General features: G+C 38.1%; 1 protein-coding gene across 4 annotated transcripts in view; it reads left to right on the forward strand.

Moving 5' to 3' along the window:
* Positions 1–222: 222 nt before the first annotated feature.
* Positions 223–17,830, forward strand: part of NAA35 (N-alpha-acetyltransferase 35, NatC auxiliary subunit) — an 87,754-nt gene continuing 70,146 nt past the window's right edge. For 3 of the 4 annotated variants that reach the window (XM_060155354.1, XM_060155355.1, XM_060155356.1), the window contains exons 1-6: positions 223–437; positions 1,115–1,243; positions 6,608–6,641; positions 12,229–12,343; positions 13,419–13,493; positions 15,783–15,950. In XM_060155354.1, the coding sequence (XP_060011337.1) occupies positions 1,120–1,243; positions 6,608–6,641; positions 12,229–12,343; positions 13,419–13,493; positions 15,783–15,950 (516 nt within the window). In that variant the 5' untranslated portion in view covers positions 223–437; positions 1,115–1,119. Of the gene's footprint in view, positions 438–1,114; positions 1,244–6,607; positions 6,642–12,228; positions 12,344–13,418; positions 13,494–15,782; positions 15,951–17,830 lie in introns of those variants that run through there. The other variant, XM_060155357.1, reaches the window with a different exon arrangement.

A 17,830-nucleotide genomic window follows, 5' to 3' on the forward strand; every position in this document is an offset into this window, starting at 1 on the left:
AGGCCGCAGGCTGGAGAAGGAAGGTAGCTTCCGGTCTCGCGATTGGCTCTAATCCCGCGAGAAGAGAAGATAGCCGTCCCGGCCTAAGGCTGTCGGTAGCGAGGAAGGGGGTGTGGCCGGGGAGCGCGAAGTCCCAAGGCGTGAGGGAGAGGAGGCGGGGTCGCGCGCACCGGGCGTACGCATGCGCGCACGCTGCCGGTCGGGCTGGGCTGAGAGGGGAGGGGTTGGCTGCGGCGGCCCAGGCGGCGTCGTTATTTCCGCGAGCTGGGCGGTGCGTGGCAGCGCGGGTGGCCACGGGAGAAGTAGATAGGGACCGCTGTTCGGAGCCATTGAGACTTCTTCCTTCCCGTGTCAGAGAGCCGCAGCACCCCGCGCGCGTGGCGGACCCTGGGGACGCCAGGTCACCCTGCGGCCCCTGCCCTCCCGCCGCGCTTCAGGTAGGAGCTGCGGGCTTCCCCGTGCCCACTGCCCGCCGGGGCCCTGGCCTTACTCGGTGTTATCGGGGCGACGACCTGGCACCGGGCGTGCCAGTTCTCCCGCGCGACGACAGCCCTGTCCTTGCCTCCGTGCCCGTGGGGCTGGGGCCGGGCCGGGCAGACCCGGGTGGGGCGGTCCCCTCCTCAGGTGCGCCCCCGCCCTGGGCCCGGCGACTGGGGCCCGGCGGTGCGCTCCCTCACGCTATGCCCCCCGGACAGGCTGTGTAGGGGTCCGGCCGGGACGGGAGAGGTTGGCCCGGCGAGCTCCGGGCAGGTGAAGGACCACCTTGACTTGTGTAGTTGCTGGGGTCTTGGGCTTCGAGAGGGGACCCTGAAGAGTGCCTTGGTTATTTGTGGCCAGTGTTGAAAGTAGGAAGCTCTGGAGTTGGTTCTCTTTGGGCCAGCTGTGGGATGGTTTGTGATTTTTTCTTCCTAAATAGGCAGAGCAGCAGCAGTGTTAATTGACGTGGGATTTAATTGCAGTAAGGTAGATTTTTACAGTGCGGTCCTCAAACTCAGAAGAGCTCTGCTTAAAGAGTTTAGTAAGACTTTCATCCAATACTTAAACGCACATGGTTTGCAAATACTCTTGATCTGAAAGCTACATTCTCTCTTTTACACCAATATTAATTTTATAGGAATAATGGTTATGAAAGCTTCTGTAGACGATGATGATTCAGGATGGGAGCTCAGTATACCAGAAAAGATGGAAAAAAGCAATACAAACTGGGTGGACATAACTCAAGATTTTGAAGAAGCTTGTCGAGGTGAGTTTGAATTTTTGAATTAGAAGTTCAAAATTTGGGAAAGGGTGCAATAAAAATGTGGATTGTGATTTCTAAACTATCTCAATAAATGGAAAAAATCAACATGTGTGGTTTATCGAGTTTGTTAACCACACTTATTCATTCTCCTCTGATTTTAACTTTCATTTAAAGCCAGTTTATGTAGGTTATAGCATTAAATACAGATGTTCAGGCAGTTTCTTGGGTTAAAATTTTCTAACTTTTAAATAACAGGTTAGAGAGCACATAGCAGTAATTTCAAACTGTGGAAATACAAATTCTGTCGCCCTAACGACGGGAGTATTATTGTATATTTGAGGTTTGAAAATAATCGGATCATGTCATTCCCTGCTTAAGATCCTCCAGTGGCTTCCTGTTACATGTAGAATAAAATTCAAACTTCTTCCCTTTGGCCTATGTGATCTAGTGTCTGCCTCAGACTTTTTTTGTACCAGTGCTTCACTAGACTCATTATGTTCGGTCATGAGATCCTTATCTCATTAAACACACTAAGGTCGTGTCCCCAGGTCTTTACATAGCTGGCTCCTTCCTGACCACTTAAATGTTACTGTTCCAGGGACTTCTCTGGTGGTCCAGCGGTTAAGACTCCGTGCTCCCAATGCAGGGGGCCCAGGTTCCATCCCTAGTGAGGGAACTAGATCCCGCATGCCACAACTAAGAACCGATACAGCCAAATAAATAAATAAATATTAAAAAAAAAAATGTTACCGTCCCAGTGAGGTCTCAACAGCCAATCTAAACAGATTTATCCCCTCATTCTCTTCTATCCAGCTCCACCTCAGTTGAATCACCCTGCTTTATTTTCTTCATAGCACTTATCTACTGTGAGAAACCATCATTTTCAATTATCTTTTATTGTTAGCCTCACCCACTGAAATATAAGCTCAGTGAGTGCAGAAATCCTGTCAATAACGCAAAACGGGAGAGGCCACGGCCGTGGGAGGCCCACATACCGCAAAAAAAAAAAAAAAAAGTTTGTTATTCATAGGCCACCCAATTTATGGTATTTTAGTTATAGCTGCCTGAGTGGACTAAGATTCTCAATTTAATTTTTCTTTTCTGCTGTAATGTGTTTTTTTTTTTTTTTTTTGCGGTATGCGGGCCTCTCACTGTTGTGGCCTCTCCCGTTGCAGAGCACAGGCTCCGGACGCGCAGGCTCAGTGGCCATGGCTCACGGGCCCAGCCGCTCCGCGGCATGTGGGATCCTCCCAGACCGGGCTACGAACCTGTGTCCCCTGCATCGGCAGGTGGACTCTCAACCACTGCGCCACCAGGGAAGCCCCTGCTGTAATGTTTTTAATTTCTAAGATTTTTTCCCTCTGAATGTTTCTTTTTTTAATAAAAGAGTGTTTTTGTTTCAGGGTTGCACTGTTTTTTCTAAGATTAATAATAGTTCTTTTGAAATTTTGTTTCCCAACTTAGTGTCTTTCCTCCAACTTGCCTTTTTTAGTTTGTTTTCTTTGGTTTCTATCTTTCGTGTTAGGGGATTACTTCAGATATCTAAGAATCCTTTGTTGCCTGTTGAAGGTGGGGGGAGGCTGGCTAAAAGCCAGCTGGAAGCTCCGAATTTTTGAGCAGGACTCCTCTGCTATGAACGCCAGTATCAGGTGATCTGACTTGGCTTTTGTGTTGGAGAACCTCTGGTGTCAGTTATTTAGCTCCTTCCTCTTGGAAAGATTATATTCTGTAGAGAAAAATTTATCTAATCTCCTGCTTGAGGTTGAAGATTTGACTGTTTGCCTGTGATTTAACAGTTAAGTGGGGGAAGAGGTCTGGAATTTTTACATATTCACTTAATGCCCCCTCTTTCCAGTACTGAATCCTACCCTTCAAATAACCTTCTGTCCCTGGAGATTTTTTGTTTTGCCCTTTTCAAAGAAAGCCTTCAGTATTATCCAGGGTGAGGGAGGGGTAGTTATCTTGTTCTGTAAATTAGGGCAGGGCTCTGGGCTGTCTGATGGCTCAGTTCTCTATATTTTAGCCCATCTTTATATCCTCACTTTCAGAGGTAAGTGGTAAATCGGGTTGGTTTTGGCTTTCTCCACTGCTGGTTTTATTTTTCTTGGGTTTGCTAGGAAACGACTTGTCTTTCTGTTTCCACGTTTCCCTAATTTTGTTGTATTATTTCTGCACCAATTTTTCCTCTTCCTTTAGGTTCATAGCTTTCTTTAAAAAAAAAAATTTTTTTTTCCTTTAATTGTTTAAATGAGATTTCAGGAGGGAGTTAAAGGTTGTTGCATGTGTTCAGTTGGCCACCTTTACCCAGGGGTAAACTTTAATTCATCTGTTTAATTATCACTGTACAACGGTACTGGATTCCAGCTATATCATAGATTCATTAGGGTCTTCATAGCGACCCTAGCAGTGAACTTAACCATGATTTACAATGTTATGTGTAGAAATATATTCAAAGATCTGTAACACCAGTTTTCAAATTATCTTCTCATTTATAAGAGGGTAAAATGTATTTGCGTTGTCAAATAGTTACATGTTTTTCTCATCCCGTTAGATTACTTTTCTTCAGGGGAATGATCGTATGCTTCAAGTGCTTAGCACTGCTGCAAACCCAAACTCCAGCTACAAGTTATAGTTCATTGTTCATTTCCAAGGCAAAAGGGAGGATGTCCTAAGGAACTTTAACAGAATCATCTAGTACAGGCCTTCATTTTACAGATGATAAAATCAGGGCCCAGAGTGATCGACTTGCTTCTAGGTCTGTGGAGTGTTCAGTGAAGCTATTTGGTACCCAAATCTACCCTAAGTATGTGGTAAATTATTACAGCAGTTCTCAACTTTTTGGTATCAGAACCCCATTATACTCTTAAAAATACCCTCTTATGCTTTTAAAAAGTATTGTTTATGTGTATTATATGTATATTGATATTTACGGTATTAGAATTTAAAACAAATTTTAAAAATACTTGTTCATTTGAAAATGGTAATAAACCCATTGCATGTCAACATAACATTTTTAAAATGAAAAATGTATTTTCCAAAACAAAGAACAACTTTGAAGAGTGGCATTGTTTTATACTTTTGAAAATCTCTTTGATGTCGGCATAATAGGGGACACCTGAATTCCCTATCTGCTTCTGTGTTCAGTCTGTTGCCACATGTCGTTTTGGTAGAAGTATAGGAAGTATATCAGGCCTCACCAAATATGTAGTTAAAAGATGGTGGAACCTTTTCAGGTAATTGTGGATATTCTTTGCTACTATACCAAAACTTGGCAGGTGGTAATTTCTTAAAGATTAAGATTGCAGTGTGGAATCTGAAAGCATATCAGTGGACCTTTCATGCTGTGTTACATAAAGTATATTGGTCTGTCTAGAACATTGAAGGGATCTTTTATCCATGCCTAATTTTGTAACATGCATTGCTATTTGCAAAATATTGGTTTAGTGAGTTAAGCACATTTTCCAAGTGTTGACACACTTCATTATTCAGTATTAAAAAGCACATTTGTTAATATCACCACAGTATCCTCAGGAAAGCCTTTTTAAGTATTGGGACACTGTCAAGTTCACAGTGGCAGATACATGCTTTCCAAAATTCTGATTTTTCCTTGAAAGCTCAAATTTTATCACTGGCAGTAAACCTTGTCAGTTATTTTCCTAAAGCGACAAACTCATTTATTTTCAAGCAAATGCCATATTGTCAAGTCTGAATAACTGTAATTTGTCACTGTTCTTTCAAGTAAAAGTGGCGTTTCATGATAGTTGTGCAAGAGCTTTTCCTTGAGACCGTCTCTTACTTTGGTAAGCAGAGGAAGTGTTTATGTATACTTCCCATTTGTCAAATAGAATATTAAAAAGGTGTATTCAAAGATTGAAATTTAATTAGGTATATCAGGACCAGCCCTAGGATGAAGTGAGTGAGGCAATTAGGGTACAAAATTTAAGAAGGCACTACTTGAAAGTGCCTTCTTAAATTTTGCAACCTACATGCCTTACTTGCACTCTGGTCCTGGCCCTGAGATTAATAATTTTTACTGTTCCATCAAGGACTTCTTAAGTGAAAGTGCATGGAAGTGAAGAATACACTGTTTAGCTTGGGGCCACTGTCTTGATTTGTGCTGAAGATAGAGTTTTGCCCTTTTCCTCTTTACACCATTGCTTTTGCATCATCATTGTAAATGTCAACACAATGAAAAAAGTTTAGTATTATTTACAAAATGTTTTAGTATTATTTTAGTATTTTAGTATTATAACAAAATGACTTTAACATCACAGGCTCCTGGGTTCTCAAACCATCTTTGAGAACCACTGTATGTTCTGTTATGCTTCATTACAGTATTTTGATAAATGCTTCTCATTGATTTATCTGTTTTGGTACATGGAACTTTAAAAAATGAATGTGATTTAACTTATTAGCTAGGGAGATTAGTAATATTCTTAGAACTGCTTCTTTATGTCTTCCACAGGAGTTGACCATCAACATTTAAGCTACTTTACTTGCACATTGAAATCATCTGGAGTACTTTAAAACCACTCTATGGGTCCCACTCCTAGAATTTGATTGGTTTGGGGTGCTGATTGGACATTGGGGTTTTCAAAAGCTCCCCAGTTGATACTGATATGCAGCCAAGGTTGAGAACTGCTGCTTTATGGAGGATTAACACTCTTTTGATCAGCTGTTTATGCAAGTGTTTTCTACATTATTTAAATAAAATGTAATAAAAAAAATAGTTTCAACACTGTTCCTGGGACAAAAAGAGATTAGATTATGATGCCAAGTAGTTTAAAAACAACTTGAGAGGGCTTCCCTGGTGGCGCAGGGGTTGAGAGTCTGCCTGCTGATGTAGGGGACACGGGTTTGTGCCCCGGTCCGGGAAGATCCCACATGCGCGCAGAGGCTGGGCCTGTGAGCCATGGCCGCTGAGCCTGCGCATCCGGAGCCTGTGCTCCGCAACGGGAGAGGCCACAACAGTGAGAGGCCCGCATACCGCAAAAAAAAAAAAAAAAAAAAAAAACAACTTGAGAAATAGCATACAGTTCTGTGAAAAAGTTTACTTAGGGAGAAATGTATTAGTGGTTTCTTAAAAATGGGCCTGATAATTCTGGTTGTATTATTGTTGCCTGTGATGGGTCACTTGTTAATTCTCAGAAGTTCAATTTATAGTTAGTGTTTAAATATTCACTATGTAGAAGACATTATATTAGTAATTGAGTAAAAATAATATGACCATTTCTTAGAAAATGAAGTTTAAAGGACTGCAAGCACATTTTTCAGGTGCTAATATTTTGTTTAATTTTTTTTCTTAGAATTAACAGTTAAATATAAATATGGTATTATTCAGAAGATTTTTCTCTTTGTTTCTTTTAGAATTAAAGTTGGGAGAACTGCTTCATGATAAGCTGTAAGTATTTATGTCCTTTGAAATAGTGTAGTGTAATATTTCCATCTATTTTGTCTCCTGTGCAATAGTATTCCTTGAAGTCTGAGTAATTTTACATTTCAAAGCTGTAAGAATAACACTAATTATATATTTTTAACCTTGGTCAGCTGTTTTGGGGCAGCTGACCTTAGTCGTGATAGGAAGTGGTTGTACCTAGTGAAACTGTGACTTATGGTCATTCCTTGAGGGTAGGTATACAGGATGTGGAATTTCTTGAGAAAAGGTATTGGTTGCATGTTGTATGTGATATGCTGGTTGATGACCAGAGGTAGGTGATTAAATGCCTAGATGAAAGTAGATTGAGAATCCCTAGAAAGGTAAATGAAAGGAAATTCTTGATTATATTTATATTCCCATAGATAGCCTCAGTTCCTATACTGCTGTGGCCAGACTCAATTTTCAAGGTTGGGAGTATGAAATTTTAAATTAGTAAGTAGACAAGATTGGACGTTAGGGGAAGTAGAAACTTGAAATTTAGTTCTTCTCAGACTTTAGTGACATCAGAATCATCAGAAGGGTTTTAAAACACAGATTTCTGGAACCCACCCCCAGAGTTCCTTATTTAGTAGGTTTAGTGTGGGGTCACAGAAGTTGAATTTCTCAAGTTCTCAGGTGAGATTGATGCTGCTGATCTAGGGACCACACTTTGAGAACCACTGCAGGTCATCATTTTGATGTCACAGGCAATGATAGGAAGGATATAATGAAATCAAACCATAAGCTAATGCAGGAAAGAATGTGGCTCCTGACTATGGAATAACATTTGAGAGAGGGCCGCTAGAGGGACATAGCCCTCTTCATTTCCCCAAGGTTTTAGACACTGAGCCCAGGGATCATGATTGCCAGCAGCCTACACTGGCCATCTATTAAATTTGTATCCTTTTAATCCATATCTTCTTTAACTGTCATTTTTTTCCCCCTAGCATGTACGGTGTTCTAGCCTTCTATGTCATTTACTTATCTTTATTGTTTGTTTCCTTCCACTAGAACGTAAGCCCCATGAGACAGGCAGATTTGTTTTGCTCACTCATGTATCTCAAGTGCCTAGAACAGTGCCTAGCACATAAGCAGGCACTCAGTATTTGTTGAATGTGTGGAATAGCTAACTTACTGCTACTCTGGTTTCTATAGCAATTTTACTAGTGAAGCAAATACCTTATTTTTAAAAAATTTTTTTTATTGAAGTATAACTGCTTTACATTGTTGTGTTAGTTTCTGCTGTACAGTGAAGTACAATGAATCAGCTATATGTATACTTATATCCCCTCCTTCTTGAGCCTCCCTCCCACCCCCCACCCCACCTTTCCAGGTCATAACAGAGTACCGAGCTGAGCTTCCTGTGCTTTATAGCATGTTCCTGCTAGCTATTTTATGCATGGTAGTGTATATATGTCAATCCTAATCTCCCAGTTTGTCCCACCCTTCTCTTCCCTGCCACCTGTGTCCACGTGTCCGTTCTGTACATCTGTGTCTCTGTTCCTGCCTTGCAAATAGGTTCACCTGTACCATTTTTCTAGATTCCACATATATGCATTAATATACGGTATTTGTTTGTCTCTTTCTGCCTTACTTCACTCTGTATGACAGACTCTAGGTCCATCCACATCTCTACAAATGACCCAATTTCGTTCCTTTTTATGACTGAGTAATATTCCATTGTATATATGTACCACATCTTCTTTATCCATTCATCTGTTGTTGGACATTTAGGTTGTTTCCACGTCCTGGCTATTGTAAATAGTGCTGCAGTGAACATTGGGGTACATGTGTCCTTTTGAATGGTTTTCTCAGGGTATATGCCGAGTAGTGGGATTGCTGGGTCATATGGTAGACTTTATTGATCTAGGGTTTTAATTGTGCCATTAACAACTTTTCTTTAGTTGTTTTCATATAAGTAATAAACGGATACTTTGTTTTTAACAAATTTAAACATTAGAGATGAAGCAGAACTTCTCATGACACCATCTCTCCAATACAATCTCTGTTCTTTGCTTGGAGATAGTCATTGTTATAAGTCATCAGATTGTTACATGTCCTGGACCTATAAAGATATATATTCTTATATATGTGAATGAAATCTGTAAAACTAGTTAACTGTAAGTGGGGATATATAGTACAGTATTCAGCTTTGCCATTCTTTATGTAAGGGACTTGAGCATCTGTGGAGGCTCCTGGAGCTAACCCCCTGTGGATAGCGAGGGTCGACTGTGTGTATTCTGCAAATTCCCCACCCCCCACTTTCAGTATATCTTGGAGATCTTTCCATGTTAACTCCACCTTGTTCATTTTAACTGCTGCTTTTTATTTTATAAAATGACTGTACCATAATTTGTTCTATGGTATCCCTATTGATGGACATTCAGATGGCAACATATTTTGGTAACGTGGGAAAATTCAAAACATTTAATTTATACAAGCCTCTTTATACATATACATGTGCAAATGAATTTTAGAAGCCTAGAAATCAAATGACTGGATTTTAATGTATTCAGCCAAATTTTTTCCCTCACAAAAGTCTTTATCAGTTTACACTAACACCAACAGCATATGAGGGTACAAATTAAAAAAAAAGGGCTTCCCTGGTGGCGCAGTGGTTGAGAGTCCGCCTGCCGATGCAGGGGACACGGGTTCGTGCCCCGGTCCGGGAAGATACACATGCCGCGGAGCGGCTGTGCCCGTGAGCCATGGCCGCTGAGCCTGCGCGTCCGGAGCCTGTTGCTCCGCAACGGGAGAGGCCACAACAGTGAGAGGCCCGCGTACCGCAAAAAACAAGAAAAACAAAAACAAAACAAAACAAAAGTTTCCTTACTCCCCCCCACCCCTGCCAAAAACCAGCATCATTTTGTTTTGCATTACTTGATTACATTAGAATTTGAATAGCTTTTTACTTTTTTATTAATAGTTTATATTTTCTCTTCTGTTAATTATCCATTCATGTCCTTTGCCTACTTTTCTTTGGATTATTTGCCTTTTCCTATTTGTATGAGTTAGTTATATATTCTGGATATTAACTTTTTCAAAATTACCTATATTAAAAATATTTCCCCTAGATAATTGTCAGTGTTTTAACTGACTGGTTTATTGCTACATATAAATTTTTAATATTTTACACAGTTGGAGTTACCAACTTTTTTCTTTGTGGCTTTGTAAATTATTAAAAGAGTTTTTGTTTGTTTGCTTATTTTAGGTTTAGAACTTAGATCTGCCTGGGGTTTGTTTTATTAAATTGCATAAATCAAAGATTTCACTTTTTCAGGATGGTTAGCCATTTGTCTTAATAGTATTTATTGACTAATACACTGTTTTTCCACTAATTTGAAATTCCACCTTTATCTTATGTACTTCCTACAAAAACATGGCTTTGGATTGTTTTTTCTTCATCTGTGTATGCTAGAATGCTTTTAATTATTACAGGTTTATAGTATCTTTGATATTTGGTGAATCCCTGTTCTTTTATTGAAAAGGTTCTTTTCCATTTTTGCATATTTTCTCTTTCGGCTTGACAAGCTCATTGAAAAATACCATTTGGGTTTTGATTCACAACATTGCATCAAATTTATAGATGAGAGTTTTCCTCAGTATGCTCATATTGTCAGAGTATCTTAAATTGAAGCATTAAGAGGTTTGATGGATTTCAGGGAGTGTCTCCTTAAAGCTCTTCTTTTTTTTTTTAATTGAATTATAGTTGATTTACAATGTCATGTTAATTTCTGCTGTACAGCAAAATGATTGTTATACGTATGTATATATATATTTTTTATGTATCCTTTTCCATTATGGTTCATCATAGGACATCAAATATAGTTCTCTGTGCTATACAGTAGGACCTTGTTGTTTATCTATTCTCTGTATAATAGTTTACATCTGCTAACCCCAACCTCCCACTGCATCCTTCCCCCAACCCCCTCCCCCTTGACAACCACAAGTGTGTTCTCTATGTCCATGAGTCTGTTTCTGTTTCGTAGATAGGTTCATTTGTGTCATATTTTAGATTCCACATATAAGTGATATCATACGGTTATTGTCTTTTTCTGTCTGACTTCACTTAGTATGGTAATGTCTAGGTCCATCCATCTTGCTGCAAATGGCATTATTTCATTCTTTTTTTATGGATGAGTAGTATTCCATTTCATTTATGTACCACACCTTCTTTACCCATTCATCTGTCAGTGGACTTTTAGGCTGTTTCCATGTGTTGGCTGTTGTGTAATAGTGCTGCTGTGAACATAGGGGTACGTGTATCTTTTTGAATTAAAGTTTTGTCTGTGTATGCCCAGGAGTGGGATGGCTGGATCATGTGGTAATTCTATTTTTAGTTTTCTCAGGAACCTCCATACTCTTTTCCATAGTGGCTGTACCAACTTACATTCCCACCAACAGTGCAGGAGGGTTCTGTTCTCTCCACATTGTCTCTGGCATTTGCTATTTGTAGAGTTTTTAATGATGGGCATTCTGAGCAGTGTGAGGTGGTACCTCATTGTGGTTTTGATTTGCATTTCTTTAATAATTAGAGATGCTGAGCATCTTTTCATGTGCCTGCTGGCCCTTTGTATTTCTTCTTTGGAGAAACATCTGTGTAGGTCTTCTGCCCATTTTTCAATTGGGTTGTTTTTTGTTGTTGTTGAGTTGTATGAGCTGTTTATGTATTTGGGAAATTAAGCCCTTGTTGGTTGCATCATTTACAAATATTTTCTCCCATTCTGTAGGTGTCTTTTCATTTTGTTTATGGTTTATTTTGCTGTGCAAAAGCTTCTAAGTTTGATTAGGTCCGATTTGTTTATTTTTCTTGATGTCTTACTGCTGCTGCTTTTCTGAGAGAAATGATTTAATGTAACAAGGTAGGTGCCTTTATTTTCCTGGTAATCTAATGGCTTAGACTAAGCAAAATAGGAAGTCAGTAGCTTGATGGACAGTCACTTTCTTTTAGGCTTTTCTTTTCTCATATCTCAAAGATATACTAACTAATCAGTCCACACTACATCACAACTATCTGCTTCTGTGGCTAATAAGCCACAAACACCAGACCATCAAAATTTCTGGATTTTATTTTTTTCTTATGTAATTGCCAAAACTTTGGGCATTATAGATGGTAACATGGCAGGTTTTTAGACTTTCAAGATGTAAAGAAAATGAAAAAAATCTAAAAGTTACATTTGATAATGATTATTCCAAACATAACTTTCTAAGTGTTAAATAGTTAGAGAAAATTATTTAAAGAAGGCAAAATGAAATCCATTGTAGATCAGTTGATCTCTTTTTTTTCAAAAACTTCTAACTTTTTGAAGGAAGAACTAAAACAACTTTGGTTTTAATTCTTTTCTTGCCTCATAGTACATGTAAAATAATTTGAGTGACAAGTACATGGAAGAATTTTTATGTTAAAGGAAGATTATCTAATTGAAGTAGAAGTGATAGCAAGTTGGAAAGACCAAATACATAAAATAGGGTAGTTATTTAAAGTACTGTAATAATTTTTGTACCATTTAAGGAATCTGGGTAAGCTTATTAGTTCATAAACAATTTGTAGAGTCAATTTTTTTATTTGCAGATTTGGTCTTTTTGAAGCTATGTCTGCCATTGAAATGATGGATCCCAAGATGGATGCTGGCATGATTGGAAACCAAGTTAATCGAAAAGTTCTCAATTTTGAACAATCTATCAAGGTAGTCACCATTGTGCCGTTTGTGTTTTCTTTTATTGTTTGTTATTCATATGTTAAAACATTTTGATTAATAATGGAAATTAAACTTAGTATGTTAAAGTGTAATTTTCTTAAATGTCTCTCAGGTATGTAAACAAGCGTTGGTTATCTTCCTCTTTCCATTGAAATTTTTATTGTTTAATGTCTCCATTAAAAGCTTGCTCTAAATTTGTGTCTGTGCGCACTTTTTAAGTTAATTTTTGAAAGCATTTGAGTACGTATTCACATACCTGGGTAATTGGCTTAGGGATTAAATTTTATGTATTAATACATTAAGTAAAATGCTTGTGGTAGTGAACTAGCTGTTTAACTCAATGAGAATTGATTTAGAAGTTTGTTCATAGTTGCCTCAGAGTTTAATTTTTGCATATTTTGTGAAGAAAGATTTGCTAGGTAAGTGGATAGTGTTAAAAAAAATTATGAGTAGTATAGTTAATTAGTTTAAGGGAAATGTTTAAAACATTTTTTTCTTTGTAAGTAGTTTTATTTTCTTTGTGAGTAGTTTCAGTTTATTAAAATGCTTCATACTTATTAATGTTTAAAACTAATTTGAACTGTGCTTTTAAAATGCTTGTTGGTTTGACTCTATTTATTTATTTATTTTTTTCTGGTGGTACATGGGCCTCTCACTGTTGTGGCCTCTCCCGTCGAGGAGCACAGGCTCCAGACGCGCAGGCCCAGCGGCCATGGCTCACAGGCCCAGCTGCTCCGCGGCATGTGGGATCTTCCCGGACCGGGGCACGAACCCGTGTCCCCTGCATCAGCAGGCAGACTCTCAACCACTGAGCCACCAGGGAAGCCCTGACTCTCTTTTTTTATAAAGACCTTTATTCTGTTTCAAATTCGAGAGGCTTTGATTTTTCATATTGAAGACCCATTAAGATACATTATTTTTAAGAATACAGAGTTAATTTGGCACCTTAGTTTTATCAGATGATGAGATAGTTTCCTTAGAATTGATATTTTAAAATATTTACTGTACATAGTAGCCATACATATTTTAAAAATTTATATGTCATATTTCTCCTTCTTTTTAGGATGGCACCATTAAAATTAAAGACCTCACCTTGCCTGAATTGATAGGGATAATGGATACATGTTTTTGCTGTTTGGTAAGCGTTAAGATAACATGTTGGTTAATTTAAAAACTGTGACTTACTTGAATTTCAGTTTGAAAGTATATACAACAACATTGAATATGAAATATATGTAATGCTTGGCCTAGTAAGATGTACATAAGATTAGTAGGCCAAGTTATGCTGTAGGAAACAGCATTTTATCTTTTCATCTGGGTGGTTTTAGGTTCTCATTTTCTGGAAGGATATTTTCTTTCCAAGGAAGATAATAATATATAGGCATTATCCAAAGTACCCTTTTTATTCTCAAGCTACCCAGGGAAACAAATCTGAAATTGGGAGGTTCCATTAATAAGCATGAAATTAAACCAAAGAGAATTTTGGATTGGCTTTGGATACGTTTTTTTCCTAATCTAAGGTATATTGAAGTAAACTGACCATTTTCTACTATGAAGAAAATTTTTTAGTGATTTATATATAAATATGCTGAATAGGTTGTCTTCCCTGGATCATGTGGTTTAATTGTGGGAAAATTCTCATTTGTACAGCCCTTTTTTCTGCCCCCTTCTTTCTGACTGTCCCTTTCTTTTTTAAACTTGATATTAAATCATTGTCCTTAGAAATAATATAAAATTTTTTCATTTGTACATCTAGTAAAATACTCATTGATTGCCAGTGTGTATGAAATACTTTTGTTGTGTATTTTTTGTGTGTATTTTTCACTTAGGTCTTTTTTTTAAAAAATAAGTTTATTTATTTTTGGCTGCATTGGGTCTTCGTTACTGCGTGCGGGCTTTCTCTAGTTACGGCGAGCGGGGGCTATTCTTCATTGCAGTGCGTGGTCTTCTCATCGTGGTGGCTTCTCTTGTTGCAGAACACGGGCTCTAGGCGTGTGGGCATCAGTAGTTGTGGCATGTGTGCTCAGTAGTTGTGGCTCGCAGGCTCTAGAGGGCAGGCTCAGTAGTTGTGGCTCACGGGCTCTAGAGGGCAGGCTCAGTAGTTGTGACGCATGGGCTTAGTTGCTCCGCAGCATGTGGGATCTTCTGGACCAGGGCTTGAACCCGTGTCCCCTGCATTGGCAGGCGGATTCTTAACCACTGTGCCACCAGGGAAGTCCCTCACTTAGGTCTTACATCAGCTCTGCGAGCTATCTGGTACCACTCTTTATCTATTTGCCTAGGGTTACTTTGCTAGTAGGGGGCATAACCAGAATCCTGATCCTGATTCTTCTTCCTCCAAAGCTGTCTGTTTCTCTCAGAGATGTTTTTATTACTCTTTAGCCATTTACTGTCCTAGTGGAATAGGATAAAAGGAGGCAAGGAGGAGAATTTTTGTCAAAGTTGAGGAACAATTCTATGAGACTCGGGGCTGTATCTAAGTTTGAACTTTAATAGGCAGATGGTTTTCAGTCTGGAAAGTCTTCTGCACACTAGTAATGCAAAATACACATCTTAATTAGAGCAGTTTTCATGTGCTTTTCTCATTTAGTAATGTAGCATTTTTTATTTTGCTCTATTGCAGAATTCTTGGACTTAGTGTAAGTTATAACTAAATAAACTTGGACAAATTATTTACACTCTCTGACTATTTCTTTATATGTAAGATGAGAAAAATACCGCCTTCCTCAAAGTGTTAGGAAAAAATGAGATAAGATATATGAAAATACCTAGCATAGTACTTAGATGTCATGATTACTCAGGTTTGGCTGCTGTTCTTCTAGCTTCTAGCACATGGCACTTGCCTCATGGTAGTCACTCAAAATAGTGTTGCCTGATTATTTTTTGTTTTAGAAAGATCCCTCTGAGTGGGGGTACTGACGTAGAGGTGGGAGGCAGGGAAATAGTTGCATAGTTTCTTATAGTAATCTAGGTGAGATGTGATGCACTTGACTGGGTTAGTAATAGTTGGGATGAAAAAGAAGAGTTGAATGAGTGGCTAAGAACCGGGTTAGCTATAAAGTTGTGAATTCCTTAATTTCATAGGTTTTTATTGACTGCTTTGTAGAACTGATAGCTTTTGGATGTGATGTAAGGAGGCCCTGTAATTTCATTAATCTCCGAATATTTGCAACAATTATATAAAAGAATGCTTCCCATATCTATTACTTTAAGGTAATCATGTTTTTAATTCTTGAAAGACTTTAGTTAATGAAAGTGAATTCTAACTGTACTTTGTCTTTTCTGACCTTCCTTTTAATCATCTTTTAAATCTTGTGATTAATCATATTTATTTGGGCCTGTGGCACTCTGGCCTTTGACTGTTGGATCAGACTTTTCAGACTCTGTGTATCACCTTAAACATGTGTGTTCTTTTATTTCTTTATAGATAACATGGTTAGAAGGCCATTCCTTGGCACAGACAGTATTTACGTGCCTTTACATTCATAATCCAGACTTTATAGAAGATCCTGCCATGAAAGCTTTTGCTCTGGGTATCTTGAAAATCTGTGACATTGCAAGGGAAAAAGTAAATAAAGCTGCTGTTTTTGAAGAGGTAAGATTTTGTAATACAAAAATTCCTGAAGCTCATTGACTGCCTTATTCACTGTGAAGTATTTAAATGATAGTGTGATATGTATTTTTTTGTCAACATTTATAGTTAAAAATAGTTTTTTAAAGTAATATGTGGTTGATGTTTACAAATATATTGGCTAAAACAATCCAGTTTTCTCCAAGAAAGAGAAATCTTCATCTTAATGTGTGTTCATCTTAATGTGTGTTCCTTTTGTCAGTACCATTTATTGAATATCCGTTACGTACAGACGTACTTTATTTTGGATGTTGTGGGGATTCACAAAGAAAATAGAAGAGATAGCCTCGTCCCTCAGGTCTCTTATAAATTATAACACGGAAGTTAATCTCAGTCTTTGGATAAGAGGGAGCTAAGGAAAACAAAGTTATGAAGAATAATTTAGAATATAAACGTTTTCTTCCACTTAGTAATAAGTACCTCAGCCTGAGGAAGTGTTGTGCATTTTAGACATAGAAAGATTTTTTCTCCTTATCATAAAAAAAAGATTTCAGGTACTGATATTTTAAGGGGAGATGTGATAGCATTTGAAACTATTGTTAAGTAATTATTTTTGTTTAATTCTTTCCTTTGTTGAAACTGGTTTTATTTTTCACACTGTTACTGATACAGAATAAATATCTTAGGCTTCAGCAATGGTTCAGTGTAAAGCTTTTCTAAATTTATATTATGTATATGAGAATAATGAAATATATGCCTAATGTGATTTTCACATTTGAATGTGTAGCTTATGAGTTGTTTTTGAAATACTGTGTCCTTCTTATACACTCATTGGTTATTTAGCTACATATTTGAATTGATATGGATATCATGGAAAGTCTTATCCATTTGGATGGAATTTTTTAAAAGATTAGTTTGAGTTAAAAAGTGAGAAGAGTCATACAAATTATTTTAAGTACATTCTCAAAGTATACCCAAAAAGACATAAAAAATCAGTGGGACAGAAAAAGGATTTTTTTTTACCGAATAGTACTGGAACAATTAGTACCCTTGAAAATTACTTCATCAGCATTTTACATCTGCCTTAGTCCATTTAGGCTGCCATGACAGCATACCATAGACTGGGTAGCTTATAAACAATAATTTATTTCCCATAGTCTGGAAGCTAAGAAGTGTAAGATCAAGGCAACAGCAGATTTGGTGCCTGGTGAGGGCCTGCTTCCTGGTTCATCTTTGCACTGTGGCCTCACATGGCAGAAGGAGGGGTGGGGAGCTCTCTGGAGTCTCTTTTATAAGAACACTAATCCCATGTATGAGGGCCCCAGCCTCATGACCTGATCACCTCCTAAAGGCTCCATCTCCCAGTACCATCACATTGAAGGTTAGGTTTCAACATATAAAATTTGATGGGACACATTCAGTCTGTTTATTGCAGTTGATTGATATGTCTCGATCTATAGGTTCCCCCTCTCTTTTATTTTTTTTTAAGCCTTGTGACTTTTTGTTAAACAACTCTGTGCGTTCCTCCCAAAGGCCTCACCTCCAAATAACTATCACATTGGGCATTAGAATTTCACATATGAATTTGGGAGTTGGGGGGGACACAAACATTCATAGAAAAAATATTTCAGGTGTAAAAAGTTATTTAAAAATCGGAAGACAGTTTACGGAAATAAAATGACCATTAAACATAAGATGCTTAAGCTCACTTTAGAAATGCAAATTAAAACTGTGAGATACCATGTTCTACCTGTAACAGGCACTCACATGCTCTCTGTGTGTGTGTAGGATATGAATAGTCATTGTTTCCCTCTTTTTAATCTTTAAAAAAAAGTTTATTTGGAAATATTTTCCAAATAATAGCAGTTACAGTAACTGCACAAAGAACACCCAGATTCACCTGC

The sequence above is a fragment of the Lagenorhynchus albirostris genome, chromosome 7 (assembly GCF_949774975.1).
Source record: "Lagenorhynchus albirostris chromosome 7, mLagAlb1.1, whole genome shotgun sequence".
NCBI classification, from domain to species: Eukaryota; Metazoa; Chordata; class Mammalia; order Artiodactyla; family Delphinidae; genus Lagenorhynchus; species Lagenorhynchus albirostris.